We start from the raw sequence: 25959 nt of genomic DNA, 5'->3' as shown, positions 1-25959 counted from the left end.
AGGCTTTCACCCCGATCAGCCAGAGAGGGGAACAGGATGCATCCATTGGCACTGCTTGTGCTTGCCCAAATGCTGTGTTCTCTGTCTATGCTGGCCTGTGTTACCAGCCGTGTGTATATGTACATTGATGTATGAGTGCCTACTGGGAATAATTCCCTATTGGGAATTAGCCTCACTATTGGCTGGACCTTGGGATGCAGAGCTATGGCAGCTTTGCTTCAGTCAGGCTTCAAGATTTAGCAACTTTTATTACAAATAAAATAAGACTTTGTTAAAGCCTTCTGAATTATATTTCCAACAACTCAAGGTGATAAGTGGCCATGAAATGCTCTTTTAAAACTCTACTCATTACACAAAGTATCAATTAAATGAACCCTAAAACATCATTATCAATGTCATTAATTATGAAGAAACAACAGTGAACACCTGTAAGACAGGTGTTGAAATGCTTGAGCTGGCTCCAAAAGGAGTGATTTTCATCCATCAGTGTTAATAACTCAGTTCAAGTGCAAGGCTTTCAAGATGCACTCGACTCTGGGGTCGTATTCACCCAACACAAACTATGCTGTTTTCTGTGATCAGGGCACACCAAGACTGGGAAATGAAGACACTCAACCCCACACAGTTGTTCAGGTCCATCAAAGTGCCTTTGCTACAGTTCAGACACTTCAGTGTCTTTGCAGTGCTTACTACCCAGCTTTTCAGAGTAATATTCATTACCAGAGCACAAATGACTAGAGTACACACACACAGATGAGCAGAGCCAGTTCTGCTCTGCTGGTAGAGTTGGCTTGAGCCTTGAATGCCCACTGGAGACACTGAAGAAGAGAAACCCTCATGAATTCTGGAAAAAAACCCAAATCCATTCAGAAGGGTTAGCATTCTCTGCACGAGATCAGCAAGGTCTCCAAATTACAACACTTTCCCACTATTTAGGGCATCGCAGCTCTTGCATTGCTATAACTGTGGATTAGTGAGTTGACTATAGTGCTCTTCTGGAAGACACAAATCTGAATAGTGACACTATCAACTGGCTTCTAAAATACTTTTTTTCCCCTTTTTATTAAAAAAGTCATTTAATGCTTGTTTCTTTTACTCTCTAGCCAGTAGAACACTAAATAATGCCACCATTGCACAACCCTTACAATAGTATTCCATGAAAATTCAGTAAGCAGCATGTTATTCATAAGCTTTAAAATTCTCTAATGATACATGGCAGTAAATAAGAAATATCATCTTACCAGCTTTGGGCACATTTACTGTTTTCATTTCCACCTTGCTACACTTATCAATGCTGAAACTTGCTTTTGTCTTTACTTTTCCAGTTGGCTCCACGGACTGTGTAAAATTTTCATTTTGATTCTGGACACATATTTTAGAAAGCAATGAAGCACTTCCCTCTTTCTCATCTCTCTGCAAAAGAGAAATGAGTTCACAATAGCATTTCTTTCATGCAGGTGAAGAGAAATAGAGAAAATAGCAAGGCACCTCAAGAATAGTGATTGTCATTATCAAACTGTCTACATAAATATATACATCCCTACACAACTACATGTATCCCAGTGTTCACAACAGAAAGTATATGCACACAGTATCAAACACCATTGTGCCAATAGTTTATTAATTGAATTTAATAAAATTCAAATTCAATTATGTAGATAAATAAATAGAAATTGTGATGCTTTTTGGGGTTATTGTTAAAGGTAAAGTTCCTCGCAGCAAAACTGCAACTCAATGTACTGACACTTTATTACGTGTATCTTGGATTTTTAACTACTTTTACCAAAAATATCCAACAAAGCCCACGCAAAGATACAATCCTTACCGCAGCTACACTGGGAATTGTATTTGGGCTCAACACTGATTACTTTTATTTACTTGAAAAACATTTTTCTGTATCCACTTCACAGAGTTAGAGAAACCTACCTGAGAAGCAAGATCAAAGGTGCTGAGAGCAAAGCTACCAAAATCTATTCTGAACAGATAATTTTAGCAGAGGTTGTTTGTGGTGAGCTCAGATACTATCTTTTAGTCACGATACTGTACAAACAAATATACTTTTCAGTGAGTGCACTGTTCATTTTACCTCTTTTAATGTCATTTCTTGGTCCATCTCCTTAGTTTCATTCTTGGGACAAACTGCAATACATTTTCCTGGTGGTGTAAACTTTGGTTTTTTGGCTACATTTCCTAGGACTTGACTCGGAGCTGCAGATCGCCTCATCTTTAGCTGTACTGCTCTGGCAGGTGGACAGGAAGGAAGGAAGCAGATAAAGTCAACTGTAGTCAGAATAGCTTTAAATACAAAAATACATCCAAAGATAACAACACAAGCACTATTTTGAAACAACATAAAGGATATAATAAAATATTTTCAAATAACAATCTTAATTCACAAGCATAATACAATTTAAGAAAAAATAGTATCGTTACAATGCATTAAGTACTAAGAAGGATCAACTACAGCAAATTCTGTGGTTGAACACTTCCTTTTTCTTTTAAAAAGCCAATAGTGCAGTTACCAATCACAAGAAATACTCTGGAGATACACTGTCCGGCTGCTTAACAAACTTACATAAGTTTGAAAAAAGAAAGAAAATTTGAAGCAAAACTAACTATTCTAAACACTTAAAACATAACTTTGAAAAGCCCTTTATTAGTGCACAATGAACAATGGATGTTGAAGGTATGTCTCATCTACTATAATAAGATTACAATTGGGCAAGAAATAAGCTCAAAATTAGAGTGGAGCTCCATGTTGTGTCCACTTGAATAATGGAAGAAATCTAAAATAGGTTTCCCTCAAAGTATAAGAATATTATTCCCCTGAACAACCTTAGGATAAAACCAATATGCCAATGTTAATATGGCAAAGTTTACTTTCAACCACTAGAATAATGAGTTATAATCTTAATGCTTCAAAGCAGTAGACAGAAAACAAGAGAGGAAAAATCCAATAAAATAACACAGTAGCTGAAATGAAGAAGCCAAGCATGGTACAGCAACTTATGGAGCATATTTTGGTTTAATTCTCATGGACTGTTTCTTTTAATCGATCCCTCCAACTACTAGGTTAAAAACAAACCATAATACAGATTGCAGATACAAACTTCTCTACTGTCTCGAAGGCACGTTTGCATCCTGCTGCAACAGCCAGTGTGTTTCTGCACTTTTTTTGGTGCTACTCTGCACTCCAGTGGCTTCCTGGGGCACAACCACCTTTCTTCCCAAGGTTTGCATAGAAGTAATAATGGAGTATGGTCAAAACACTTTGCAAACGTGCAGACACTAACATAAGCAAAGCTCTCTCCTCCATATCTGAACAACTGGGATATATATGATGCTGTTACTATATGTAAACCTTAATGGCAAAATGGCCTGAACTGTTGTCATTTCCACTGTGACTGTTATTAAAAATACAAGGAAAGAAGCCCCTGACTATGTGTAAGCAGCTGTTCACGTAAGTTAGGCCTACTTGACAACAGCATTAGCATATGAATTTTAGTTAACCCTATGCAATAAGGAAGTAGCTTGGTTATTATAACAGGAGTATCCGTAGTGCAAACACCTGATAGTCACTGTGAACACTGCAGAGGAGTCAAGAACCTTCCAGAGGAGCAGACTGCAAGTGTCAGCACTGAGCACAACCAGCTTCAGGTGCCATACAAATCTGATTGAGTTCTCTACCCAACCCAACAATACACGGTGACACCCCATGACTCTGCATGAGGACCATCAATACCATGACTGAGCTGCTACATTAACCCTGCCCATGCACTTCCAGAGCTTGTCACATCTTCAGTGGAACAGGGGAGCTGTGCAGTTCATAAATTGCACATATTTGTGATTGGAGTGTTTTGGTTTCCAAATTCATTTGGGCATTGTGCTGTCTATTGGTCTTAAAACACAAAATCAGACTCGTTAGGAAATTTCCAAAATAGTAAGAAATTTAAAGACAGTACCCTTGGTAACTCAATAACTTCACTCATGTTAAATTTTAGAACCTGTAAGAATATTTCCAATACTACCCACTTGCAGCTACAAAAACCTTTAGGGGGTTTGTGTTTTTAAAATGGAATATTGCTTCCAGCAATACATCTTCCTCTCTGTCTTCAAAATATAAGCTTTTATAAAATATAATAAAAACAAAAAATACAAAAGATAATAATTAAAATGTTTATATTTTGTATCTTTAGAGTAGCACACGGAAAAAAATAGACCATCATGGATGTGCAACAAATGACTGATGCCAAATCTTGTTTGTAGATGAGATCAGAGTGGATGTAGCAAGGGCAAGAAACAGCTCCACCTTACAACTACATCAATTAACTTGCAATTATGGCCTTTCCTCAGAGACACCACCTATATACCAAACCATCCTGTACTTGCCTTACCTTTAGGTCTGGCCGTAGGGGAACAGCTGCAGGGAAACATCTGCAAGCAATGCAAAAAGCACAGCTCCTCCCTTTTATTAACCAGCTGGCCTGACCAAAGCCAGCGCACCGTGAAACTACAGCCCAAACCGTCTTGGGAGTGCATCTGGTTTGGCAAGCACTGCATTCGGTAGTACTTTTGGCACATTAATAGCTGCATTACAACAAACCACACATACGAAGAACATTTCAAAATTTTACACATCCAGCCCAACTCGGTGTGCACAGAGCTCGGTGCTAAAAGCACCTCGGCCCAAACTTAACAGGCTGCTCTCCCGAGTGTTTGAAAAGGCACTCCCGGCACAGATGGTGAGGCAAACAGGGGTTGTGGGCAACTACAAAGGTGTGACACAGGATCAGCTTTTAGTCATTTAAACTGAAGGCAGCGAGTGCATCGCCTTGAACATAGATATCAGTGAAAAAATCACTTCATATGATAAGTAGCCGTAAGGACTTTTCACAAGGGCATGTAGTGACAGGACAAGGGGGAATGGCTTCAAACTAAAAGAGGGTAAGTTTAGATTAAATATTAGGGAAAAATTCTTTACTATGAGGGTGGTGAGACATTGGTACAGGTTGCCTAGAGCAGCTGTGGGTGCTACATCCCTGGAAGTGTTCGAGGCCAGGTTGGATGGGGCTCCGAGCAACCTGGTCTAGTGAGGTGTCCCTGCCCACGGTAGGGGGCTAAAACTAGGTGATCTTTAAGGTCCGTTCCACTGAGGCCCCTGTCCGTGCCCCCGATCCCCCCGTACCTCCACTCGCCCCGTGCCGCCGGTGCCGCCGCTCAGCGCGCTCCTTGTCCGCCGGGGCTCCCGGCAGCCCCGCGGCCCCGCACGCATGCGCCTGCGCAACCACCCCGCCCGCTCGGGCGCGGCGGCGCTTCCCGCCGGAACGCGCGTGCGCGGGGCCGCGCGGGAGGGGGGCGGTGGCGGGGCCCTGGGAAGGCCCTTCCCGCCCTTGGGAGGAGCTGAAATGTGCGTGCGCAATGCCACACACAGCATGGCGCGGCGAGCGGCGGTGCCGCGCCGCCGCAAGCGAGAGCGGCCCGTAAAGGGAACCTGGGCTGCGCGACACCGGGCGGTGGTGGGCGGCGGGTGAGTGAGAGGGCGGCGCGGGCGGGGCCGGGGGGCCCGGGCGGGATCGCTGAATCGCCTGAGCGGGCAGGGGTGGCGGGCAGCGGGCGGTGCGAGAGTGGGCGGGGGGCGCTGCGCGCGAGCGTTTGTCAGGGCCCCTTCGACCGCCGCTCTGTGCGGGCTGGCGGCGGCGTCGCCGTCGTGTGCAGAAGGGAAAGGTAATTGTGTGTGTCCAGCTCTGTGTGTGTGTGTGTGTGCAGCTGTGTGTGTGTGTGTGCAGCTGTGTGTGTGTGTGCAGCGGTGTGTGTGTGTGCAGCGGTGTGTGTGTGTGCAGCGGTGTGTGTGTGTGTGCAGCTGTGTGTGTGTGTGTGCAGCGGTGTGTGTGTGTGCAGCGGTGTGTGTGTTTAGTTCTTTGTATGTGTGTGTCTAGTTCTGTGTGTGTGTGCAGCTGTGTGTGTGTGTGCAGCTGTGTGTGTGCGGGTGCAGTTCTCGGGGGGGGGTACAGCTCTCTGTGTGTCTGTGTGCAGCTTTAGGGGTATCTGTAGCTGCTTGAGGCCACGTGGGTGCTGTTGCTCAGTATCAGGTTGCTGCTCCAGATGTTTCCAGCCAATTTTGTGTTCCATGACCAGGATCATTGCCCTTCCCTGAAGTGCCTTTCCAGGCTGCACCCAGAGGCCTTCCCATTTTTTCCTGTGCAAAGTTCCCCCTCCCACGACCCCGAGGAGAGAGAAGCTCCTCTGACCCTGCTCCTGCCTCTGTGTAGCAGAGCCTGGCCCTGCACAGCCTCAGAGGTGCTCACACACTCATGGAAACAGTCGGCTTGGAAAAGACCTCTGGGATTGTTGAGTCCAACCTCTGACCAAATGCCACCTTGTCAACTAGACTGTGGCACTGAGTGCCACATCCAGTCTTTCCTTAAACACCTCTGGGGTGGTGACGCAACAGTCTCCCTGGGCAGTCTGTTCCAATGTTTAATCACCCTTTCTGTGAAGAAATTCTTCCTAATGTCCAACCTAAACCTCCCCCTTAAGCCTATGGCCTCTTGTCCTCGCTTGTTACTTTGAGAAGAGGCCAACCCCCACCTGGGTACAGCCTTCTGTGGGTTGTAGAGAGTGTTAAGGTCTGAACTTCCTTTTCTCCAGCTTAAACAAGCCCAGCTGCCTCAGCCATTCCTCACAGGACTTGTGCTCCAGTCTCTTCACCAGCTCTGTTGCCCCTCTCTGGACTCTGATCTGTGAGAGACAGGTTGTGCATCGATCACTCTGTTTTGAGTGGGTTTTGCAGTGCAATGACACGTGTTGTGTAAAACTACTCTTTGTCAGAGTAGTTCTAGTTTCTGGTAGAGGCCTTAAATTAACTGTGTAGCTCATACTGCTCATTATAGAAGCTTTTGTTGAAAAAAGTCAGTTGTTTACACCAGTGTAAGCTGGTATTGCTGTCCATTCGTTCTTACTCTCTTCTGTTCCCTTTCTCTTACACAATGTTCATGAGACTCCACAGGGCACCAGTCAGAGGGAGTAGCTCTATAGCTCAAGGCTGGTTTTAGGTGTGCATCTGCCTGGCAAACAACACGGGATGACAATTGCTGAGAAGTTAATACCTGTGAAGTCTAGGGGAGATTTTTGCTTGTCAAAAGCAACAGGGGGAAATAAAATATATGTGAAACAGTGGAAAGCAAATAGCATATAATAGTTTATATTTTTTCTCCCAGACAAAGACATTCCTGTGCAATTATACCCTTTACAATTTATGCATCCTCCCTCATGTGTTCTTCATGCGCATTGCTAGTCTTGGTGCTTTGTGGTCTGGGGTCTTCTAACACCTTAGTGGATTCTCTCTCCATCTACATGCAGGCAAGCCATTAACTGTTCTTATCTTGTGGAATTGTAGCTTCTGCTGTTGGCTGCGAGCTCCTTATCTTCTGGTTTGTGCTACTTGTGCACCTGCTCTCCGGCAGAGCATGGGAAAGTCCTAGATTTAGGCTAAACATTACTTAGCAACATCTAAAACATCAGTGTGTTAGCAACATTCTTCTCATTCTAATGACAAAACACAGCACTGTACCGGCTACTAGGAAAATTACTGAGAAAATTAACTCTGTTCCAGCCAAAAGCATATCTGAGTGAAAGTCCACAGCTTGTGGCCGGCTTCCAGCAACTCAGGCTTACTCATAATAAACGAATAAATGTAAGTAAACAGCATACTAAATCACACAGTGTTGTAACTATGTTAAGTGGCTCATTCTATTTAAAAGTTACTTTTTTATGCTAAACAACTAACAATGGTCAACAAAATAGTTTTTAGGTGCAAACAAAACAGGAGAGTGACAATTGGTGAACTGTAATACAAAAATAAGTTTTGAGGCCAAATGGAGGAAAGAGAAGTATGTGGGAATGAGCAGAGGTTGTAAATTAGCTCATTTTCTGGTGGAAATACTGAGTAAAGTGATCTGTACTGCTAGAGTGGTATTCATCTGATGCTCTCTCTCTGCCTTTCTCTTGACTGAAGTCTATCTCTTGAAGCTGGCAAGAACATAAAACTTCTGGTTTTTCAGGTCAGGAAAAGTCTGCTGGAAGAGGTCTGGCACTTCAGTAACAGCTGGAACGTTATCTTTAGAACCCCCTTCATTGTGTTTTTTGCCTCAAAGTTCCCATCCACTTTTCATTGGAACTACAGTTTTGTTTGGGGCTTTATACATACATATATTTATTTATATGCATGTATATGTATTTGTTGCACTTCATTTTTCTGTCAGGTACAAATAAAGTTTTTGTTTCCTTTTGATAAAAATATTCTTTCCTCTGTTCTGTTAGACTGCAAACTCGTTAAAAGATGCCAAAGAGTCTCTTGAAGACTTGATCCTCAGGGATCAGCAATGTGTGTGCAAAGTGTAGCTTACAGCATCCACAATTCCAGTGAACAGAGACTCTAGGACATCAAAAATACTTACAGTTTTGTTGACTTCTTTTATGCATCCTTGAAAGTTTTCTGAAAGCAGAATCCTCTGGGATCAGCCAAGCCAAATCAAAACATAGGCTCACAGTTCAAAGTACTGAATCTATGTGTGCTGTTTGTCTTCCAGCATAAACATACTATATGTTTCAATCTTTTCATCAGTATTGGAAACTGATGTTTGATTTCACATTCTCCTTACTGATAATTAGCATTGTTCTCTGCTTTTTAAACTTTCTCTTGTGGTCCTCACTTTTCTTACAATCACAGCTTTGTGCAAAGATTACATTTTGTTCGCACTGGACTGGCAAAATCTTGAGTTTTCTGTCTGCAGGAGACCTGTAAAAACATGCAAGGAACAACGGTGTAAAAGTAATTGTTTAGCATCTTCTAAGATGATAAACTAAAAAAGATTCTTTTAAGACATAGAAGTCTATGCTGTGGAGGAAGGAACAGCATAGCCGAGATACCTGTAAATTTAGCTTGCAGTGTGTTGTTGGTGACAATGTAGCCACAGAAGCACAGGGTTAAACACAGCCTGTAAAATGTGCCAGGGACATGGTCAGGAACTGTGTGGATTGCACTCCCTGCTTTTGTGCAACACTCAGTCGGTGACATGGCTGATAGGTGTCCCAGCTAATCTAAAGCTGGCTCAAGCATCTCTGCAAGCCTTGGTGCTGGCTGCACCATAAACATGCCAGTAGAAACACAGCACAATATGGAAACCACGCAGCAGATGATATGTTTTGTGTTCGGGTAATGTGCACCCCTGCTTGTGTTATGTGTGCTGTTATTATAGCTTTTATTAACTTTAGTCTTAGCAAATGCCCTTTTAAAACAAGCACGTTTCATAATCAGTGAAGATATGCTTTGATACTCAGATATATAAAAACTTCTGAATTCCAGTTTTATGTTGTATTCATGAAGAGGAATTGCAGAGTTCTTTTTTCTCTTCAGAACAAAATTTGGTGTTAGTCCTTAGAGATCCTTGCAATTGCTATATATCAACTTAAGAGATTTAAGTAATGGTATCCTTTATGTTTTGCTATACCTTTTTTGTTTTAAGTGAACAAGCTTGTGTAGCAAGTTATGCTACACATCAGAGCAATGATATTTCTCAATGCAATGAACCTGACTATAATAGTTCTGTTTTAAAAATTAACTGCATGTCATGCCTGGTTAAAAACAGATGAGATAAGAAACTTCCATCTTTTTGAGGAATATAATTTTACCAGATTTCAGTTGCTGTTTTTCAAGGATATTGAATTCTGTTGTCTTCAGTCTTACAAACAAAACTGGCTTCAAAATTGAATGGCAGCAGGATGTTCAGTTATGTGATAAGTATCTGCATCAGTAATGATTGAAAGAGAGACTGATGATTTTTTTTTCCCCCGCAGTCTAGTCAGATCTCTTGTGTTGTGGGTTTTTCAGTGGCTTGCTTTGGAAAACTTGGTTTTAATGGGCTGTTAGGGTAGCATCTATTCAGTAACTGGCTGGTTAGACATAGGACTCAGTAACTTAGGAAACACTACTGAACCTTACTCTTTTTAATTTTTCTCCTAGGCATAATAAAGCAGTGAAGAGACACTGAAGGAGGTATTATATGCCTTACTGATCAGAAAACTGTTTCTAAGTATACTTCAGAAATATACATACAAACTACATATATATGTGGTAAAATCTACGAAGGTAGGATATCTTCTGTTTCTGTTTTATTTAGAAAACCTCATAACTAATGTAAACCTCTTTTACAAGTCTCAGTGGGGTTACAAAAGTAATTTTGTATGTTAAGGAGCAGTGTGGAACCTAAAACATATTCTTTTAAATGAGTTCTGTGAAATCTTACTGAGTTCCACTAGCCTTTTCATTATAGGATTTTGATGAAGACGGATTGCCCATTAGTTCTTCTTCACAAAGCTTTCAAATCCATTTAAAGGCTACTCCATTTTATAAAATAAACTGTGCAGGAGAAGACGGTACCTCCTCATGATTTCAGGGTTAGCTGCAGTTTTGGCTTCTTTTACTTCCTGAATATTAAGTATTTCTTTAGGCATGTGGAGATTTCATGCTGTTCCCTCTGGAATGGAAGTCTACAATGAAAAGAGAATCTTAGTCTTTTTTTTTGCAGTATGAAAGTATGAAATTCATATCTTAAGGGATGCGCAGTTCATAAATACATGATCTGCTAGTTGAAAGTACCACAGCTATTGTCTGTAAGGACACAGTTTTGTAAGCTTGTAAGGCATTACATAAAAGGCATTAAAACAGAAAGCAGACATTTGCATTTGAACTTTGATGATATTTCTGCTTCAAGTAGAGTTGATGTAAACAGAAACTGTATGTTTCACAGTGGCTGCTACAGTTACGTTCAGTAACAGAGTTCAGAACAAGTGCAGCTCAACTATCTGCTAAAGTCTTTGCTTTCAGAATTCAGAGAATATTGATATAAAATTGGAATTCTGATGTCCAACAGTACAATCCTCAAATTCTCACTGAAACCTCAAAGTTTCCAAAGTATGTGTTTGCATTCACATCTGTGAAGTTCTTTATTCACATTAAGGTCCCCATGTTCCTAGAATCACTTTCAGGCCTTTTCGTGGATATAACATACAGATTGAGCACAAAGATGGCTTTACTTCTATGTAGTATTTTTTTTAATAGGTTGAAAGTGTGTGGAGAGCATGGGTTATGACATTGAGCGTTTTGTGGGCTACGTTAACGAAGGGCTGTTGTGCTCCATCTGCCGAGACGTGTTAGAGAATCCATTGCAGGCTCCCTGCGAACACGCTTTCTGCACTGCCTGCATCCATGGCTGGCTTGTTCATCACAGTAACTGCCCTGAAGACAGACAAGCAATTGATGTGTCTTTGCTACGACCTCTCTACAGGTATTCCACAATCTTGCTGTATGTTGAAATTACATGAATTTAGGATTTATCAATTTTGCTTGCTCAGCTTCATCTCTTGTCATTTACTCACTCAGACTGTCGTTATCCAGTATGCCTGTGGCAGAAACTTGCATAAAAGCATTAGCATTTCCTAACTTTCAGGGTGTTTAGATTTCAAAATTGAAAGAACTAGTTTATTCTCTAGCTTTTTATATCTTGAATGCCATTTCTAGATATCTGTCTGGATATTATTCTGAATGCATTCTACAGCATCAAAACATTCCATGCTTTATTTTAGAGAAAGCAAGCAAAGCAACTCTGGACAACAGTCACTACGCTGTATCTTCTTTCTTTTCAGTCTTATACTGTAGTGGGGTTTGTAATGAATAATTCCTGGAGATATGAACCAAACTTCTGACCTTCAAATTCTTTAAAAAAAAAAAATCTTTAGACAAAAGAATGCCTGTTGTGAGACACCTTATCATGTAAAGCAGGCTGTTTTCACAAGTGCCTTCCATAACTAGTCAGGCACGTGGACTAGATGATTGTTGTTGGTCCTTTCCAAACAAACTATTCTGTTTTAAACTTTTAATTCCTGTTATTGCCTGCACGACAGAGTTTCATCAGTAGATGCTCCTTGCTGTTTAACACCTGCATTGTCTAATCTTCCTCAGATTAAGAATTATGTTATGTTTAAAGTCTTCAGCTGCAGGTGTTAAATTTACTTCATTAGTACTCACAACCTAGTTTTGTTATTAATGAGATTTTACTGTCTGGAAGTTAACTACAGTGTAGACAGAGCACTAGAGTTTAATTTTTAGATTATTTTGTCTGTATTCAATGTAGTTTGTTTAGTTTAGCACATTTAGAAATACAAAACTTAAATGATGAATGAGTAGCCTTGGTGTTTGTTATTGGTAATATCCGATGAGTCAGTGAAAGGTCACAGTTAGAAATTATTGAAAAATAAAGATTTCATTTGCACATTATTTTTGGAGACTGAATTTTCCTTTAACATTTTTTCTTTCAAGCTGGGGTTTTTTTCCGATATGGTCACATGAATTCTTTTTAAAAAATTAAACTGGTTGCTCACAATTTTTCCTAATGGAGGAATTAGGAAGTCCAAAAGTTGAAAATAAAGTTTTGTAATAATGTTCCAAGATTTAAGAACAAATTCTTTTTCTTTGAACATAGATACATGAAAAATGATCTAAACCGTCTTCAGCTGCATTGCAGAAACAGAGAGTACGGCTGTGAAATGGTTTGTTCTCTGGAGTCTATAGACAGGCATGAAAGGGAGTGTGAGTACAGTCAGATTCCTTGCTCCAATGCTGGTGAGTAACATTCAAAGAAGTTGAATCCTTTATGTTTAGAAAAGATGTGTTTGTAATCTTCCTGTCAACAGAACTGCAGTAATGGCCATTATGTTCAAACAGAAATTCAAAGCTTTGGCATGATCTGCTCTTTACAGCACTGTTTTTGAACAAAACATGGTACCAATTTATATCAGCCACAATGATTAAAAGCTGTTTCTTATCCAAGAACTAATCAAAATGGATGAGTATGATGGACTTCAAATGTATGAAATGTAGTAATGCATTGGTTTTGCAATTCTGACTGCATATTCTGATGTTTGAATGAATGCAGTAGCACCTGCAGAACACTCATGGGTCACAATTTATTTATATAACAACTGGTTGCCTGGTGCTCTCTCTGTCTCATGGTTTTAACAAAAATGTGTCTTGGAAATAAGAATTGTTCTAAGCTAAATTCTTGTTAGAATTGTTTTGTTCATGCTGAGGTGTTTATTTAAAACAAGCCTACACCTTCTGAGGAAGAAACATGCCTTTTAAAAGGCTGCTAAAATTTCCCAGTTGTATGTTTCTAGATAAAGTTAATTTCTAATTAATAATGCTAAGGGCATAGTTGAATCTGCCACTGTAATTAATTATGAGATGATTAAGGTGCTAGAATTGCTCTACTGGAAGTTATAATTTCTCTCAGCAGTAAGTGACTCCTGCAGATGCTTCAGATTCACCTATTCTAATGCCTAGAGAAGCAGGGTCTAGAGAGTTACCATGCCTGATGGTAACTCTCATGTATTCAGAGTATGAGGGTTCTTACATCTCTTGAACTCTCTCCTAAGAATACACTGGAGTGTATTTTGAGTACCTCAATTATAAATCATTATATTTATTACTAAAGCTCTTCTAGAGGGCTCTTTTGTCATTTTCTGATATGGTTTGTTGGAAAGTTTCATTACTCTGTTGTTTCAGTTCCCTTATGTTGATTTTTCTCTTCAAATTAAATGCAGTTGTGTATTACAGCACACAGGTCCTCAAAGATTAAATGTTAAGACTACAAACTTCAAGTTGAGACTGTTAAATATAACAATAATTTATATAGTGTTAATTTTTGATTCTTTACATTTTACTTTTAATCATTCTGGAATTGCAAAGTTTGTATCCTAGAATTTGTGTGGAAATGTTTCAATTCTTGTATGAGGTATTGAATGTTCATACGTAAATGTTCTTTCTTATTTATGTGGTCTAGTACATTATAGACAAGACCAACAAACTGTCAGGAAAACAAGGTTACATTCCATCTTTCTTACTACATATCTTTAGGCTTTTTTCCCTAAATTTGATAACCTAATATTTTTTTACGCATGTGCACTCTTCATCAATTCCAGTCTCTGCAATCTATGATGGAAGCACATGCAAGCTGCCAGTGTCTTAGATTGGCATCAGCATTGTCATTATGGAAGTTGCTTTAATACCAGACCAGCAGCAGAAGACTTTACAGAAAATACCTCCTTCCGATCTCTATTTTCAGTTAATGCATAAATATCTTAAGATTTCTTAACAGTGTTGTCGTACTAGCTATGTGTGTATAATTGTCATATATCATGTTCTAAAGAAATCACTTTTTGCAGCTTCCTTTCTTGAGTGTTTTTGTTTGGAATTCATCAAAATGCTTCTGTTAGTTGTAACGGACTGGCTCACCTTCCTCGTCCTTGTTCAGGTTGTACAGTGCAGATCGAGCGCCGTAACTTGGATGGTCACCTGGCCGTGTGTGAGTACCGGAGCCGTGAGTGCCCCAATGGCTGTGGTTACACCATTCTCAGCGCAGAAGACACACAGCACAATTGTGTAGCAGAGCTAAGAACGGAGCTGGAACTGCTTCGGTACAAATCTTCTGCTTCTTTGGTGTTTGTTTTAGTCTGGGCTTAAAATCACTGCATAAAGCACTTCAAATACTAGTGCCGGATCCTGGTGTGTGTTAAATGGTCTATTAATTACTTGATACTAATGGACCAGTTTTATTATGTGTCAGCATAGACTTTAAATTCTTGCTGGTTTGATTCCTTTTCTGTTTTGTTTTTTTTTTGTCTAGGTTGCTATAAGTCATAAAATACTATTGCTTACAGTTGAACAAAACTGTGAGCTTACTATATAAAATGACAAAATCCTAAGAAACCTGGACTTAAGTTGGCAATTTAATTTTTCTGTTGACCTGTTACGGACCCAAACTCACATTATTTAATAATTATATTAAGTTTATGTTTTTACAGATGCAGAAGATAAAAATCTGTAATTATTTTGACAGATACAGGTAGATTAAATTGCTGAAGATCTAATTTTCATTTTTTGTTAAAGTTCTGATAGATAAATAACAATAAGTGAATATGACTCTTCTTACCAGCATATTCCTTTTCCTCTTATGTATGTTTCTGTAGCTTTCCCTTTCCATTAAATTCCAGTTGCACTCTTTTTTTTTTTTTTCTCATGCTCCCTCCCATTTCTATCTTTCAGCTCTCTAAGTGTTGTGCTCTTGAACATTGCTGTGAAGTCAGGCTCAGATGTGGTTTAAATGCATTGAGACACAAGGGATTCTTCTACCTATTTCTGAACTCAGGTTAATGTAGTACAAGCTAGTTTTTTGGATGTAAAGCTGTTTGAGTGATTAGGTTTGGTGAGTGATTAGGTATGGTTTAGTGCATACTGTCATTTAGTGTGCACCCTGAAAGAGACAAGAGTACACAGAACCACAGAATCATTAAGGCTGGAAAAGACCCTCAAGACCATGTTTTTGAGCTCATAAAATTGCTTCAGGAATATGATACAGTTGACCCTCTATAGACTGCTCACGGGCACTTTAGTCCCCCTGGGCAAGATGCACTTCTTTATGCTAGTTGTTTATAAATCATGCCTCTACAGGTGTGCCTTGTAGAGTTTGAAGGGAATCAGATAAGGCCATTGCAAGAAGGCTTTCTGGAATTTGAAAAGCATTCTTTTCCATACTTACAAGACTTAACAAGGAGAAATAAATTTTTTAGGTCAGAAATGATCTGCAGAGTGGAGGAGGCAAAACATGAGATGGAGTCAAGATTAGATTCACAGAGAAGGCATATGGTCCAAAAAGAGAGTATTCTGCAAAATGAAATTGAAGAACTAAAGGTAAATATGATCATTTTCCTTTCTTTTTTTTCCTCTCTTAACAGTCTAGCTTTTCGAGTGGTAGCAGTCTCTTATTTTGTAAATAATAGTCTTGTACAGAGGAGAATGACATTAAGTATGGGAAGCAAAGCTGGCAAAGCTTTATCAGGTTAATCAGGTCTGTGGAGAAGCAGGCTGAATGCTGTATTCCCGTGGCTTATCTGCTTCAAGTTCACTTGGAGCTCACCTGGGTACCCCTTGCAAGGATTGCAGTGTTCTGTGCATATGTAACATTGTGGATTTTCAGTGTCTGTAAACTCAGAGCAGAGATCACAAATCAGGTGTAAATAAATATCCAGCTCCTTTTCTTGATGCTATCCAAAGTAGCTTAATCCAGAGCTGACACAGAGCACTACTGCCAACGGTGTCGTTTACACTGTGTTCCAGCTGTGGTCAGAAGGGTGGAAAGTTGCACCATAAATGTCATCAAGTAAAAAGCAAGACTGCCTTATCTTTTAATTCATCCAGTTGTTGTTTTATCACAGAATAATAGTTTGTAAAGCCCAAAACAATGGATGTGCTCTATAGTTTACATTTTAGTTTCTACTGGATTTGATGTTAAATCCACGAAGAATGTATCTGAACATAACCCAAACTTTATTTTGACTGGGGTCTTGAAATAGAAAATATAAGCAGGAACTGGGTAAATCTGCTGTTTCTTATCATACTTTAAAAGAAACTTTTTGAAAAACTGTATTGGAATCTTTAAAACGAGACAATCCCAGAAGGGGAATGCTGGATTGTGTCAGATTGTTTACATTTGTTCCACTATCAAAAAATTATTTCAGTGTTGCTTATTCTTTATAATCCATTGTTCTGTATGCATGGCCTGTTCAGCTTCATCCCACCATCATTAGAAAAGGGTTTATTTCTTGCAGTAAATTTGCATTTCCATTTCAGAGTCAGATATCACGACTGATGTCAGATGTACGCTCTCTGATGGCTGCAGAGAGACAGCACCGTCAGGAGCTGGAGCAGGCAGAGCTGGAAAAACGGGAGTTAATGGAGCTGCTAAAGGGGCTGCAGAAGGACTGCCGATTAACTACTACAGAGGGAAGCAAGAAGTCAATGAATTTCCGTCCTCTGACACGACTAGAGAGTGTAAAAAGAAAGCCTAGAGAAGTTACAGTTATCTAAGCAGTAGTAAGCTCAAAAAATGTTTTCTTCTAATACTGGCTTCTGACAAACTTCTCTACTTCCTTCGGATGATTGGTAAACTTTATATCGTTTCTGATTCACTTGTTTTCTTTTAAAGTCTAAATTACAACTGTATTTCCTTTGGGGGCATAAAAACAAATGGGAGAATTTTTTTCTGCAGGAGCACTGGGAGTTAAAACCAGTAATTGGCAAATGTATTTTTAGCTCATGTTTTTATAAAAAGGGGGAAGGAGACTTGATTTATTATCTCTTCAATGCATTATTTACTCAACTCTTTTAGAGTCAGAGATACAGACTATAATGGACCAGGAAGGAAACAATCTTGGAGTATCTATGTTTAAAGCATGAGAAAGCAAATATGATTGATAAGTAATGGCATTTGGGATGTACTTAATTTTGGGAAAAGTGAATAGTAGAATTAGCAAGTCAGTAATAGAAATTAATAATTTTTTTTGTTTATAATCTGTAGGAGATCTTGTTTCAAAGGTGGAAGCAAGCACTTTAAATTGTAATTCTGCTATGTAACAGCTTCAGGTGAGGTTGACTGTTGCTTTAGAACTTCTTGAATTTCCCAAGCTCATACACACTTAAGAGACTAATACCAAAGCCCAAGGTAACAGAACAACCTAGAACCTTTTAAATAGATGTGTGAGTAACTTGGAGTTTGTGGGAGGGGATCTACATTTTATTTGAAAATTTGAAGCTTTTATATGTGAAAGTATCAGCTATTTCTACAGGGTCCTTTATGCATAAGACCAGTCCATTCGGTACTCAGTATCTTTAAAGCATGTATAAATACCTAGAGTATCCTTAATTTTCTTTTGGCATATTTAAGGCTACTTGAACATTAATATCCACAGCAGATGAATATTTACTCAATCACTTGGACTTCAGACATCTGTATTAGTGCTCAGGAGCCTGCAGGGTGTGCCAGAGCCTGGCACTGGCATCAGAGGGTGACAGAGTGTAGTGGGTTGACCTTGGCTGTACACCAAGTATCCATCCAGTTGAGCTATCACTCCCCTTCCCAGCCGGAAAAAGGGACAGAGAATAAGATGGAAAACAATTTGTGGGTTGGGATAAGGGCATTTACTAAAGCAAAAAAAGTAAAAACTTGTGCATGCAAAAGCAAAGAGAAAAATTAACAAGGTTTATGCTCTACTTTCCACCAGCAGCAACATCCAACCACTTCCTGGGAAACAGGGCTTTCAAAACACATAGTGGTTTCTTAGCAGGCAGCCATTGGAAACAATGAATGGCTCCCTTCCTGCTCCTTTCCTTAGCCTTTGTATCTGAGCTGATGCCATATGGTATGGAATATCCCTTTGCTTAGCTTGTGTCAGCTGGCCTACTTGTGTCCCCTGCTAGAAGGAATGTTACAGTGCTGATGCTGTGCTCAGCAGTAGCCAAAACACTGGTATATTATCAACAACCTTCTAGTTACCAATGCAACACACTGTGAGGGCTACTGTGGGGAAATGAACTCCAGCTCAGTGAGACAAAATAGAATCTCCACCTCTTATTCCATAGCATTTGCTTCATACTCAGATCCCACATTATATATATATATATATATATATATATACACACACACATATATATATATATTCTGACTATCTCCTGTGCTTTCATAGATAGATATTATTTTTTCTACTTTATGGCCTTCTTCCACCTCTCCAGATCTTGGGCTCCATTCTATCAGGATGGGTACCCAGGACAGTAGAAGTAACACTGTCATTGGGCACCAGCCCAACTCAGGTCACTATCACTCTTCTTCCTCCTCGCAAAATTCGCTCTTCATTGTCCTGCTACTCTATTTCCTGCAACATACAACTTAAACACATATTATCTTTCCCCTAAGGTTAAATCTCCTTGAGACGCACACCAGGTCTCCCCATCTTCACGCATTACCCACCAGGTACACCCTGGTCCCTGAGCAAAGACAATCCAACAGATGGGTTTGCCTCTCCGCATGGGAGGAGAAACCCGCACCAACGTCCCCAGTCACTTCCCTTGTGTAGTAGGGGGACCTTATCTCCTCCCATAGTGTGTAGGGATTTTGTTTGGGCAGGACCAGGGCGGTTGGCGGATCCTCTAGTGTTGATCAGCCAAGTGACTTCAGCTAAATTTGCCTCCCAATGCTTCCATGTCCCATTACCTGACGCTCTTAACATAGTCTTCAACAGTCCATTATACCTCTCAATCTTTGCAGAGGCTTGTGGGTGATAAGGGATGTGGTATATCCACTCAATGCCATGTTTCTTTGCGCAAGAGCTTATAAGGTTATTCTGAAAGTGAGTCCCATTATCTGACTCAATTCTCTCTGGGGTCCCATGTCGCCACAGAATGTGCCTCTCGAGGCCTAGGATGGTGTTTCAAGCAGTGACCTGGTTTACAGGATATGTCTCCAACCAGCCAGTCATTGCCTCCACCATGTTATGTAGCTCTTGCCTTGGCGTTTGTGGCAATGGTCCAGTGTAGTCAGTTTGCCAGGCCTCACCATACTGGAAATCCAGCCACTGCCCTCTGTTCCAGGGAGATTTTACTCGCGTGGCTCGCTTGATTTCCACACGTTTCACACTTGTGAATAGCGTGTGTGATGACCTCCATGATCATGATGCCGAAAAACCTCGGTATGACAAACTGCTCAGTCTTTTGTATCTTTAAGCAGCAAGGTATTTGTTTATTCAATGTTGGCAACAAGCCAACTCATGCTGGACAAACGTGTTCGACTTGAAAGTGCAAAACTAAACCATTTTATACACTTTAGATACATGGTTACGTCATTTATTATACATATTAATAAGTAGGCTAGTCTCTGAGTGGAGTCTTTCCAGGCATACGCAGTCTTCTACTCTAGGGGTCTTTTCCTCAAACCTTCATCCCTCTGGTGGTCGCCATGGATATCTTCCTCAATTTGATCTCTTCAATTTTCTTTGTTAGGTGACCTGAATTTGTCAAGCTTGCAAAATCCTGGCTTTGGGACTTCTATATCGTATTCAAACGTCTAGTTTACCTAATTTATTACCATGTGTATACTACTACTTTCTATAATAAGGCCTTTGGTCCCATGAGCAGAACAGAACATGATATTAACCGGTGCTCCTAAAATGTTCTTCTAGCAAAACAGGTATTGGGGTTTCTTAGCAGGCCAAGATATCTCAGCTAGGGGGCGGAACCGACGGAGCACGCAGGAAAAGTTTGTGCACTGTTCTTCCACCTGGCGTGCGTTCCCGCATTCATCCCCTACATGCCTCAGCCCCGCGCACACGCAAGCGCCCTCCCCCCCACCGTCGCCTTGTTGCAAAGACCGCGTGTTCCCCACGCCGCTTTTCTCCCTCCCACCGTGCTCGTTTTTCTGGGGCTTGTCCTTTATCAGGGATTATGAGTTGGATTTTTTATGTTTTCGTGGTGATTCTTGGAGGTTTTCATTGGGACTCGTAATGTTGCGGTCTTTATATGATAAAGAAATGCAGTCCGCTCTTCGTGAGGTGGACATCAAAGAGGTTTATTTCAAATTCGGCGCTTCCTTTTATCCCCTAAAACCATGTGACCTTCTAACCAATGGGGTTGTCTGTCCCTGCGCATGTCCCCTGGTTCCCCTGCCCCTGGGACACGCCTCCTACATCACCCCCTTCTCACGAAAACAATGCAACAACAACAATGCAAACAATCAGAACAGTACATTGTTAACTACCAAAGCTTGCAATGACCCAGCACATCGCTTGCTTTGGCCTCTTATACATCTATGGTAAACTTTATAAAACTTTCTTATATTCCTAAAGGGTAGTGCAACTTGGAAAAATAACTTTATTGACTTAGGGGTCTTAGCTCAACCGTGCATACTTATAATCTTTATTAATCTGAGGGTTTTAAATAACTGGGGAGTTCAACTTTATTTAAGAAACAGGCTAAGCTTAGCAAAACTAAATTCTCTTAAAGTGACCATGTGGTGAAGGTAGTGTTATTTTTGTGAGGTGTTTTTGTGTTTAATATGCTTGTCCAGTCAAACAACTCTCTTATTCATCCACGCTCTCATTCACTGACAGCCGTCATTCCATTCATCACACACAGATTCACAGATTTTTACAGACTGCTTTTTGCCACACTGGTCGTCCTTAAATGTAAACCTGAAGCGTAAACATAACTCTTTTATAACTTCTGCGTTACTCTGGTTCTTGCTACTGTGGTTGTGTACCTAGGTAGGGTCTAACACACCTGGAAGGGATCCATTTAAGCTCTTTTCCTGCAGCCACACAGGCATGGCCTCGTTCCCACGTGACGAGATGTAACAGTCCCATCCACTGCCCTGAAATCAAATCTCTTACCATGACTGGTGGTTTGGGAGAGGCGAGAGCCTGAGGCTTGTGCTGCCTTTCGTACCTGCTTCTTTCAGCGCTGTCACAATTTAAAAAATTGATAACATATGTGGCTTTCCACAGACATTCTTGCAGGCTACAGACTGATTCCCCCTTTTTTTGTTTAGCTAACATGTCTTTCAGTGTGCGATGTGCCCTTTCCACGATTGCCTGTCCAGTTGGTGAGTGTGGGATATGTGTGACATGTGAAATTCCCCATTCTGACAGGAAATTTCTTACCTCTTCTGAGATGAAAGCTGGTCCATTATCGGTTTTGATCTGTTTTGGGGTACCAAGGGTAGCAAAACAACTGAGCCAGTGCCTTATCACATCCTTGGCCTTTTCCCCTGTGTGTGCTGTGGTGGTTATTTTTGTGAGTGTGTATCTATGGATACATGTACATATTTTAACGTGCCAAATTTGGAGATATGTGTGATATCAGTTTGCCAAATCTCATTTACCATTAACCCTTTGGGGTTAATGCCTTCCTGAGATGGCATGGGTGTGATTTTCTGACAGTCTGGGCATGACATGAGGATGTCTCGAGCCTGATTGAGTGTTATCTGAAATTGTCTCTTCAGAGAACGTGCATTCTGATGGAAAAATGAATGAGACAATTTCACTTGCTCTAAGACTCTAGGTATGGTGTTAAACATAGCTGCTTTGTCAGCCTCTCGGTTTCCGTCAGCTATTGGCCCTGGCATGTCAGTGTGTCACCGTGTGTGCATTATATAGAAATCAAACCTTCTATAATTCACAAGAAACGAAACAGAACGCATTTCAAACAAGAGGTGAGGGTTAACGATATCTAGAAGAAACAAACTCTTGAGACGGGAGACTAACTGTGCAGTATAACAGGAATCGGTAACAATATTAACAGGTTGTTCAGAAAATTTCCGTAAGGCAGTGCAAATGGCAGCCAGTTCCAGAACCTGTACAGAACCTTGGTTCATGGTCTGTACCTCTCCTTCCCATTGTCCTGTGTCAGGATTTACCCAAGTCATTGCAGCTTTTCATGTTTTTCCAGATGCATCTGTGAAAACCGTGAGGCCTTTCGCTGGTTCATGTTTGCATCTGGTTGTGACCTTTAAAGGTAAACTACCAATTTCTGCTCACAATCTGTGTTTAGGGAGATGTATTGAAATGTCACCATCAAAGCCTGCCAGGGCAGCCTGGAATCCTGCATCCTCAGCTAGCATCCAATTGAAGTTGTCCTTTGTAACTGGGATGTAGATGACAGTAGTGTCTCTTCCATCTAGTTCTTGTAGTTGTCCTCTGCCTTTAATGACAAGCTTGGCAAACATTTCGTTAGTAGTCCACACAGTTTTAGGTGGTGTGTGGGGCAGAAACAGCCATTCTAAAATTTGTAGTGGGTCTTTCTCAGTCTGATCCCACTGAAATAAAACTGCAAATGGCTGGTACCTGCTGGGAAAAAGGGCCAGGCAGATTTGCAGTTCAGTATTTCTCCTTCTGCCTTGTCTACCCTCTATTGCCTTGGCACAAATGTCTAACACCTGCTTTGCCTCTGCTGTCAGAGACCTGTTAGACTTTAGGCTGCAGTCCCCCTTTAGCAGCTTAAATAGAGGGTGTAGCTCCTCTGTGGTTATGCCTAAAACAGGCCTTAACCAGTTGATGGCTCCCAGAAGTTTTTGCAACTCATGTAAGGTTAAAGTGTTTTTTACCTCAAGCTGCGGTGGTTGTGGAGAAATTTCCTGCTGCATGATTTTCCATCCAAGTCCAGGGCTGTGATCGCTTGATCTTCTCTGGAGCAACCTGTAACCCTGCATCTTGGACAACTTTGATTAGAGCAGTTATAACAAATGGCAGTTCATTTCCTGTAGCTGTGGTTATTAGTATGTCATCTACATAATGGTGTATGATGACTGTTTGATTTCTCGTCGGGCTATTTTGCATTCCCTGAGGAAGGACAACCCAGCAATAGCTTTGCAAGGGCTGTGCATTGTTCAAGGCCATGATGGAAAAAGCAAGCCTTGGCGCATTCTCAGGGTGTAGGAAGATGATAAAGAAACAGTCCTTTAAATCAATTACCACTAGTGGCCAATTTGCTGGGAGCACAGTGGGTGAGGCAGTCCTGACTGCAACACTCCCATCGGTTCTATGACTGCGTTTACTGCCCTTTAAGTCCTGCAGCATCCTCCACTTTCCACTTTTCTTGGGAATGCAAAACACGGGAGTATTCCAGGGACTGTTTGTTGGCACAATATGTCCTGCTTCTAACCGTTCCCTTGCAAGCTCTCTTAAATGTTCAAGCTGTTCCTTTTTCATAGGCCATTGGTACACCCAGACTGGCTGCTCACTTTTCCAGACCAGCTTAATCAGTACTTGGGATGGCTGACCAATGGCCCCTATTGAAAAACCTGACTGCTTGCAGGAGGAATTTGCATGACTGTGCCAAACTACCTGAGAACATCCCTCCCCCACAGTGTACACGGAATGGGAGCAACAAAAGGAACTACCTTGGCTATTTGTCCCTCTGGCCGCAAGACAGTGAGTACTTGGGCACTCTGTCTGGGCCTTTGTGTGCCTCCTACCCCCTGAATGGTTGCAGCTGGGCAAACAGTGGGCCAGTTAAGTGGCCATTCGGAGTCCTTTATGATGGAAACATCGGCTCCCGAGTCCACAGGGCCTGTAAATCTGTGCCCATTAACTTGGCACGTCATGAGCGGCTGTGTGGCTGTGATGGCTGCTACCCAGTAAACTTGTGGCTGTCCTGTGCTACCGAAGACCCTTGAACCCCGCTCCCCCTCCCCCGCAGGTGACGCACTGTAGAAGGGGATTAGTTGGGCGATTTTCTGTCCCTTTGCAATGAAACAGGGGGGTGAAGGGGTCCAGACCGTAATTAGAGTCTCACTTTGAGAATCTGAGTCTATCACTCCAAGCAGCACAAATAAACCCATTTTGGTAGTGGAGGACCTTCCAATCAGTAGTGCGTGTACCCCTGGGCTAAGGGGACCCCAAAGCCCAGTTGGGATTAGTACTTGCCACGGCCCGCGGGGAAAGGAATGGGACCGGGCACTGCAAATCAGGGTCTAGACACAGTAGAGGTCTGTGGAGCAATGCCAACTTTATTGGGGGAGCACGAGACTTAAATAGGGTAGGATAAGGGGGTGGAACCAGGAGAGGAGAGGAGTCTGGGATTAGCAGCTCAGGGACACTTATGATAGGGCGACTGTGGGTAAGGAAGGAAGGAGTTTTGGGTGTAACCGGGGAAACGGACCAATGGTAGCTCTCCCTGCACTGCAGCACTTATTGGCCAATCAGGTGCAGGGGAGCGGGAAAACAGGGTTTTGGAGGGAAAACTGTGAGGGGAAGAAGGAGACAATATGGAGGACAAAATTTCAAAACAACAACTGGGGGTATACACAACCATATAACAATATAACAATAAACTGGGGATAACAAGGAAAACTGTCCAGTCCAGTGTGAAGTCATATCCGGTAGATAAATGTCCATTTCTGTGTGATTGTGTCTCATTCAGGATTATATATTTGTCTCCAGGCTTGAAATTGCTTCCACTCATCTGTGTGTTCCCCAACATCTCCCCCTTCTTTGTTTTGTTGTACGGCAGCGACGTTAGCGGTGATAGAAGACATCAGCATCTTTCTAAAACAGAAAATCAAACAGGGTAAAACGGTACACAAAGAAACTAACCCAAAAAGGGATATGAGGCATAAAATAATAAGTTTCCGGGACCAGTTGGGAAAATTTGGTAATTTTAGCCAATCAAAGAGGTCATCGAACCCTTCATTTTTTGCCTGATGGATTTCTTGGACCAGGCCTTTTAGCTGGTTGATGCTTTGATGAATAGATTCGGCATGATCCGAGAAGTTCATGCAGCTCATTCCCTCAAATTCCTGGCACCGTGGCCGTGTGCCAGGAGAAGGAAATCTATAGCTGCTCGATTTTGTAAACTTACCTCCTTTAGCTTCTGGGTGTCCTCCAACAGGCCCTCAATTGCTCGTGTTGTCGCGTTCGCCTCCTTGGTCAACCAGCACCCAAGGTGCATGAGCAAGGAGAGAGCATGTGCTGTCCCTATCCCAGGGACAGGGAAGGACGCCCAGAAGTTTTTCACCCTTGACCAGATGTGAATGTTTGAGTCACATTCCTCTGGGAAGGGCAGAGGAGTAGGCCAATACTGTGGCCTTCCAACATTCAGATGTGGTGCAGGGAGAGAATTTTGGAGCCGAATCTGTGAGGGAGTAACTTTGAGTCCAGGCTGAGGTTTAGGGACTGCAGGTTTGGGTTCGGGAAATCTAAGGGGTGCACCCATGGCAAAGGAGAGGGACCTTCTGACACGATTTTTTGAAAACACAAATTGATTCTCCAACTGGAACTTCGCCGGGTTAAATAACGCTAATTTTCCTACCGTGCAGGGACCCCCTTCCGGGTAGGCATGAATACCTGGCCACGCCCGATCTCCACACAGTAGGAAATACCCTTTAGGGAGCCGCATATTTCTAGGTACATGTTCTGTTGGTATGGTGGTGGCTAGCAAGTTGTTGCACCACGGCGAAGTGGTCCCTTGATAAACAGATTTGTATGCAGTCACATTATGCGGGGTAAACAAAACTGGTCGGG

General features: G+C 41.6%; 2 protein-coding genes across 5 annotated transcripts in view; one reads left to right on the top strand and one right to left on the bottom strand.

The window, feature by feature from the left end:
- The window catches only part of RAD54B (RAD54 homolog B), a 64122-nt gene extending 58911 nt beyond the window's left edge, over positions 1 to 5211 (bottom strand). Inside the window, exons 1-3 of the mRNA XM_018078508.2 lie at positions 5186 to 5211; positions 2087 to 2240; positions 1290 to 1413 (exon numbers count right to left, since the gene is read on the bottom strand). Of these exons, the coding sequence (XP_017933997.2) occupies positions 1290 to 1413; positions 2087 to 2224 (262 nt within the window). The 5' untranslated portion in view covers positions 2225 to 2240; positions 5186 to 5211. The remainder of the gene's footprint in view (positions 1 to 1289; positions 1414 to 2086; positions 2241 to 5185) is intronic.
- Positions 5212 to 10026: 4815 nt separating this feature from the next.
- LOC103756100 (RING finger protein 151) overlaps positions 10027 to 25959 on the top strand; it is a 29946-nt gene continuing 14013 nt past the window's right edge. Inside the window, exons 1-6 of one of the 4 annotated variants that reach the window (XM_018078487.2) lie at positions 10027 to 10147; positions 11120 to 11345; positions 12540 to 12679; positions 14370 to 14532; positions 15685 to 15805; positions 16745 to 16987. In XM_018078487.2, the coding sequence (XP_017933976.2) occupies positions 11140 to 11345; positions 12540 to 12679; positions 14370 to 14532; positions 15685 to 15805; positions 16745 to 16981 (867 nt within the window). In that variant the 5' untranslated portion in view covers positions 10027 to 10147; positions 11120 to 11139 and the 3' untranslated portion in view covers positions 16982 to 16987. Of the gene's footprint in view, positions 10149 to 11103; positions 11346 to 12539; positions 12680 to 14369; positions 14533 to 15684; positions 15806 to 16744; positions 17076 to 25959 lie in introns of those variants that run through there. The other 3 variants (XM_018078479.2, XM_018078497.2, XM_029959452.1) reach the window with 3 other exon arrangements.

This window comes from Manacus vitellinus, unplaced genomic scaffold (assembly GCF_001715985.3).
Source record: "Manacus vitellinus isolate BGI_N305 unplaced genomic scaffold, ASM171598v3 scaffold_1_pilon, whole genome shotgun sequence".
NCBI lineage: Eukaryota > Metazoa > Chordata > Aves > Passeriformes > Pipridae > Manacus > Manacus vitellinus.
This window is presented reverse-complemented; position numbering and strand designations above follow the sequence as displayed.